The 6327-nt window shown below is 44.2% G+C and overlaps 1 protein-coding gene across 1 annotated transcript in view; it reads right to left on the bottom strand.

Moving 5' to 3' along the window:
* Positions 1-3448: 3448 nt before the first annotated feature.
* JAM3 (junctional adhesion molecule 3) overlaps positions 3449-6327 on the bottom strand; it is a gene marked incomplete at its 5' end in the record, with an annotated part of 5285 nt that continues 2406 nt past the window's right edge. The window contains 3 exons of the mRNA XM_010181409.1: positions 3449-3930; positions 4624-4678; positions 5926-6055. Coding sequence (XP_010179711.1) covers positions 3895-3930; positions 4624-4678; positions 5926-6055 — 221 coding nt within the window. The remainder of the gene's footprint in view (positions 3931-4623; positions 4679-5925; positions 6056-6327) is intronic.

The raw sequence follows: 6327 nt of genomic DNA on the forward strand, positions 1-6327 counted from the left end.
TGTTTGAGCATCACCCCTTCCTCCTCCGTTATCTATTCTGGTTTGGTTTTTACATGAAACTGGCTAGAATATGGGCATACAAAGCCTGCATTAGCACATGTATGTATTATAAGCTGCTGCTGTTGACAGATCTCACTGGAATGCTAGAAAGTTGCAGTATAAAGGGACGCTTGCTCTTCACTCGCAGGATGTGTAATTTGGCCATTTGGAAAAGTAAGAGCATAATGTTGCCACAAGCTTAGCAATAAATGCATTTATCGCAGCTTGCAGGGAAATGAGTGGCTGGGCTTATTCACTCAATCCCTCATTGTCCCTCTTGGTTATATACTCGAGCTGCTTTAATTCGAACAAAGGTAAAACAGCTTGTCAGTGCCACACCCCTAAATCTGGTAATTGCACGCTGCATCACCTCCTCTTTGTTGGGCAAACTCCTGCGAGTGTGAGCAGCCTAAATGTTCTTTTCTATGGAATATTTCCATTCGGGAACTATGTTATTTCCAACTATTAACATTTTATGAAAATAAATGGTTACAGAATTAATTCCACCCACGGCTTCTCCCCTCTTCTTCATCTGACGGAGGAATTATTTTTTCCTGTAGATTTTCTACAGCCTCTTTTGCTGCGTCGCTGGTATCTTAGGCGCTCAGTTCAATTAATGGTGGACCCAGCAGCTTTTAAATATAGACTCTTATTTGACTGCAAGCAGGATATGAGTAAGTCACTAAAATCAAGGTTGGTAAGTCATATGCGTAACTGTGCTCTGCACAGGTAATCTGTTTATCACAGATGTGCTGTGTGAATGGTGGGATCCGAGTCTCTCTGATGCCACGTGCACCTAACTGAAGTTTTTCTGTTGTTATTGTAGAGCTCTCATCCTAAATCTCATTGAAGCTTGAAAACGGCATCTGTTTTGTTCAGACGAAGAGGCTGAGCGCGCTCTTGCCACAGCACTTACCTCCTGCACTGGAATCCCATGCTTTGCCCTCACTTTCCCTATTCTGTTTTGAAAAACCCTTCAAGTGAGGTTAAACTTTATCCTCAAAGTGAAAACCTGGGAACAGGGGACGTATGGAATGGTCAATTATGGCCACATCCATTTATCTGGGACCTTCTCTCTTGCCTTAAAGTATCATTTAACCACTTGAAATGGTAAACTGGAATAGTTTGTGCTGAGATGAGCCCTGTGTGCTTTAACCTCTCTTCTCTAGAGAAGAACCAAGGACAGACAAAATGTCCAAGAATAAACCAATAATCAGCAACATACCTTGGACTTTCTGCAACCTTCAGCCCCATACAAGTACCTGAGTGCTCTGACAGAAGAGCCTTTCCCTTCTTTCACTGAATGGAAAACAGAAGCCTCCAGTAATACGGAACAAAACACCCTACGAGAATGCTTTTATAGCTTGGTATTTATGTAAAACATTCTTGGCAAAGTTAAACGTAATACATTAGTACAAACCTGAATGTTATTCACAACGATACAATGAATTCCATCAATCAGATCTCATGAGCTGTATCAGGTTGGGGTGGGGGGGGGGGTCATCGCCCCGTCTCTCGTTAGAGATGCCACTGTCACATTTTAGAACTGAAAAATAAGGTTGGATTCGTAGCTTGCTGGCTTTTCACACGAAGGCTGCCTTTGGCTGATGGTGAGACTGTAGATTGTGCTCCCAGAGCGCCCAGTACCCTGCCTCAACCCTTCTCCTTCTCTCCCTTACTACAGGTATCCTAAAAGCAGCATAGAAAAGGAGTGGTGGGTATACAGAAGGTGCGAAGGAATGTTACACTCACTACTGTCATAAGGATTAGAGGCAGCGTGCAGCCAGTGAACAGCACTGGGTGGCTTGGCTGAAGACCACGTTTTAAGGTAACCGTAATGTAGTCGCAAGGTAGCGGTGGTAATGTCCAAGTTACCCCGAGAACGTATGGTTAGTGCTGCCTCCTCCTTATTTTTTACGTTCATTAGCAAAAGGAGAAGTGTTCCCACTTTGTTTAGGCAAATCAAATGCAGCAATGGCATGTCCAGCGAGGCCCCTAGGAAACAAAGCAGATTAATGCAGAACACTAAAAAAAAGAAAAGAACACCGACAGTCCAAAATTGTCAAGTATCCAAAATACTGTATACAGGAAAAGTTAAGACAACTCAATTCATATTGGAAATACAAGAACACTAAATTATGCTACATTAAAAAAACAACACTTCTTAAACCACAGCACAGTCCTAGTGTTGCATCCACAGCTTGCAGTCTTCTGGTACCCAATGCTGCTCAACACCATCAACATGGATGTTTCTGGGAAACACGTGTTTCCAATGGCTCTCTCTAAAGCCAAGAGAACTACGCTTGTTTGCCTTTTCCTTTTTCCTTTGACCATCTAAAGTTGCAACCGACACTACAAAAGTGCTTTTTGTCTTGAACTTCTGCTTTCCCCACTCCAGAAACAGTTGCCTTGGCTATGCAGTTTAAAGTTGCCGTAGCTGTCACGCCGTGTTAATGCTTTAGGGAACTTGCAGAGGGGTAGCAAACGTTGAAGTCACTCCGTCACCTTGTCGGAACTGAATCCAAAAGCCATCCCTGGGTATTTCTCGCAACGACAAAAACCAAGTGTTGGTCACTGGCAAGAAAAGTAAGTTTTCTATATAAAAAAAGTTGATAGCTCCTGCCATAAATTTACAAAAACTATCCCTGAGTGACTCTGTTCTGTGTCTGTAAGACCTCTTGTGACAAGGAAATTGCTGCAGCTAGCTTAAGAGGAAAGAGATGCTGTTCCACCTGCAGTTTCTGTATGGTACTGATATGCTCTGGCAGTGCCATGCTACAGCAACATTTCAGCTCCTCTCTGTAGCTTAGAAAGTAAAAAAATAGCTACGTTACTCAAACACTGCTGGCGTCACGTATTTACACTTTAAATAGAAACGTTACCTTTTCGTAATCAAAATAGATCTTTGCAAAAAATCTCAGAACGTGGGATTTTACAAAATAAACGGAGAAGATAAAAAAGCTTGAAGATATCTCGGTACCTTTTATGGCCATCTTAGCCCGGGGAAAGTATTTGGCTTTAATTTTCCTGAAAGGGAGGTCTTAGCACTAGGTTCTCTGCCTCCTCTCTAAGCCTCTTTCAACCACCAAAAGACGCGAGAGGCAAGCCTGCTTTGTGCAGATTAGAATGAGGGGTTACCTGCGTGCAACAAGTTTCCTATAAAGCAGTGAACAGAAGCCATCCCTCTGGCCTGATGCTGCCCGCGTTTCACGTTAAGTGGAGTAGCAGTAAGGTTACAAAGGGGCTGAGGACGTTAGTTGCGTGTATGGCATCGGTATCTGTCACCGGTCTGCACCTGAGCGGCCACAGCCAACGGCAAAAGACAGTCACCAATGTGCCAAAGTCACCAGCCAGGCCTGGGCAACGTCTGCTCAGAGGAAGGCTCCCCTTGCACGGGTACATCTTACGCTTTGAAGTCCATCTATTGCCGTATCAGCACCTTTTTGTGTCTACTAGTAACACGTACTGGTAACGTCTACTACACGTTTACCTAACGCTGTTCCCCTGGTTGGTTTGCACACTGTGGTCGTGTCCCTGCAGCACAAATTGAAGGCAATTCCACAAACGTCCACAGCCCAGTCCCTTGGGAAGTATTAAAACGCTCCCTTAGTCCACAGACAGGCGTAGGTGATCCTGTTGGTATCTCCGGAGGCAGGGGAGATGCAAGTCGGGCAGTGAGGAGTTACTTGAAACTTTGGCAAAGAAAAAAAAGAGATACAGATAGCTAGCTATCAAGTTCTGGTGTGTTCCAAACTCTTCCAAGCGCACTTAATTCATCGTCTGCTCTCGCGTTGAGTTCCTGGAGGAGGTATTTTCACACTTGCTCTTGCTGGTTTGCGGTCTTCTTTGGGCGTCTTAGATGACAAATGACGACTTGTGTCTGAAGTCACCCTGCAACAAAACAGCTCTGGATGGAGGACGTGGCTTTTCACAGAACAGAATCACAGAACGTTAGGGATTGGAAGGGACCTCAAAAGATCATCATCTTTTCCCCAACTGCAACATCCCCAAGGACAGGCAGAGCCAACTTCTGTAACTTCTAGACTGAATTATAGCTATAATTACTATATAATAATTATAACTATAACTAGAGAGCACCCCCTCCCAGCAGAAGGAGACCCTGGCTGGTACAACTGGTGTCTCTGCTGCCCTCCTCACATAGCAAGGCATGGCAGGGGACCTTCTCATTCCCTCTTCAGTATCTCTGCTAATAGGGAGAGGCTTTTTCTGATCTTAAGCTTAGTGATCTATTCAAATCCCAAAATGGAAATTCTCTTGTAAAAGCATCATGGCCTGCCCACTTAATCCAATGAAACTCATCCTAAGGGGGTCAAGCCATAAGATAACCGAGACGGGGCAGAGCCGCATCTGATCGCTTTTGGCATCAGGCACTTAAGGCAACTTAAACTGTTCATCGTTTCTAAGGAAATGACTCAGCCTTCACCCTTCTGTTTTCTCTCTGTTCTCTGCTTCTGAGTGGTGCCCACTCTAAGAAAGCCCGTAGGCCCTAAAAAAGCCACTCGTCCTCTGCCCACCCTCTTCCTCTCCAAAACAGAGAGACGTTACATGCAAAGCATTTCTTACCTCATCATCTGTCCGGATATAGTTAACGCCATCGGGTTTTGCTGGAGTCTTGTAGCTGAAATAAAAGGGGGGAGAAAAAAACTCTCATTGCTGGGACAAGAAGACTGCAAGGTTTTGGAGGGGAGGTGCTGAGAAAGACGAAGATGAGGAACGAAAGAAAAGAAAGCAGAGAGAAACCCAGCTCACTGCTCAAATCTGTGAGCTTGTGCTTGTTCCATCATTCATCACGACCGGGGTTTTTTCTCAATTCCCCTTCAGCACAGGGTAAGAAGATTGCTGTATGTTTCCACAAGAGGAACTCTGCGAAGAGACGAACCGATTCTCTTCTTCCTGCTCTGGTCCCTGCCTTTCTCTGTGCCTCCTGCATTGTTTCCCCTGGCAATTACAAAGCTCATCTTAAACCTTCACTGCCAGATGCCTTCAGCATTTTCCTTAGTTATAAGGATGTGCCACTTGTTTGCAATCCCATAGGGATTCGGAATTTATATGCGACTGTCAAGCCCAGTGTATGCCAAGCCTCAGCTGCATTTAAATAGCATATTTGGAGCTTTTTCTGAAAACCAAACCAAACCAAACCAAAAAAAAAAAAACAAAAAAAAAAGACAGGGCTTCTGCTGAAAAGCAGCATTTAACATGGAGCAAATCTTCCTGGTGAGAATCTTAGTTTTACATACATTATCTCATCTACAGATTGTGTAAGGACATCAAGGCTTGCTTCTGATGCTAATGCTGTTGTGTTTAATGTTTTAATGTGCATTCTAAAATAGCTGGTTTCAATCCCGAATTTGGGTTCTCACAACGAGTGAGATTTCCTGCAGAGAGCCTCCTCTTCTGCATATATTTCCTATGCATGTCCCGATGCTTTAAACTAACTCTGCAGTGAGCTCCGTTCGTTCAATTACAGATCTCATTACGCCAACAGCACATAACCTATCGGACCAGCACCTGTAGGCATTTCAGCGGGCTGGTCCCCCCTCCCAGTGCAAAGTATGGGGATATTAAAGCACAGCTATCGCTCCTTTACACAGATCTTGGTAGCAAGCACAAGAAAAGCCATGCCAAAATTCCCCCTTGGGCAAACAAACCTTTGGCATGGTGCAGGTTTTACAGTAGGGAATTGGATGCTTCAAGAACGGGGTTGGCCTGTCGATTTTGGTAAGGAATTGGGAAGAACCACATCCAATTCAGGCACTGAAATATATTATAGCCACCAATTGCTGGTGCTTTTCAGACTATTCATGTTAGCTGTGCATGCTATATATATATCTCTCTATATATAAGAGCATTTTGAACCCAGCTTACCTTTCCCCGCTCTCTTTGCTGTTTGCAAAGTAACCCCTTCTGTAGGCGCAGCAGATACCAAGAGTGATGAGCACCAACACTGCCAGGACCACCAGGACTCCACCGATTATCCCACCAATATTGAGGTCATCTGGCAAAGAGAGAAGCCATCATGCAGCATTTCTTTAAGGCAGCAGCTTTACATACACTAAAATGGCATATTTCGAGTGTTTGCAGCAAACTTCAGTAATTCACAGGGAACCAGTGAGTCCCTGACTCCAAAACTAAAACTTACAGTGAATCTGGACAACGTTTCAATGTTTCCCTGAATTTTTAGATTATTTTTTGGTTTTAATTCTTGTGTTTGGGTTTATGAGAAAGCAGGGAAAGACTCAGTGCTCTAGGATGCCCCCCCCTTCTTTC

The sequence above is a fragment of the Mesitornis unicolor genome, unplaced genomic scaffold (genome assembly GCF_000695765.1).
Source record: "Mesitornis unicolor isolate BGI_N332 unplaced genomic scaffold, ASM69576v1 scaffold15933, whole genome shotgun sequence".
NCBI lineage: Eukaryota > Metazoa > Chordata > Aves > Mesitornithiformes > Mesitornithidae > Mesitornis > Mesitornis unicolor.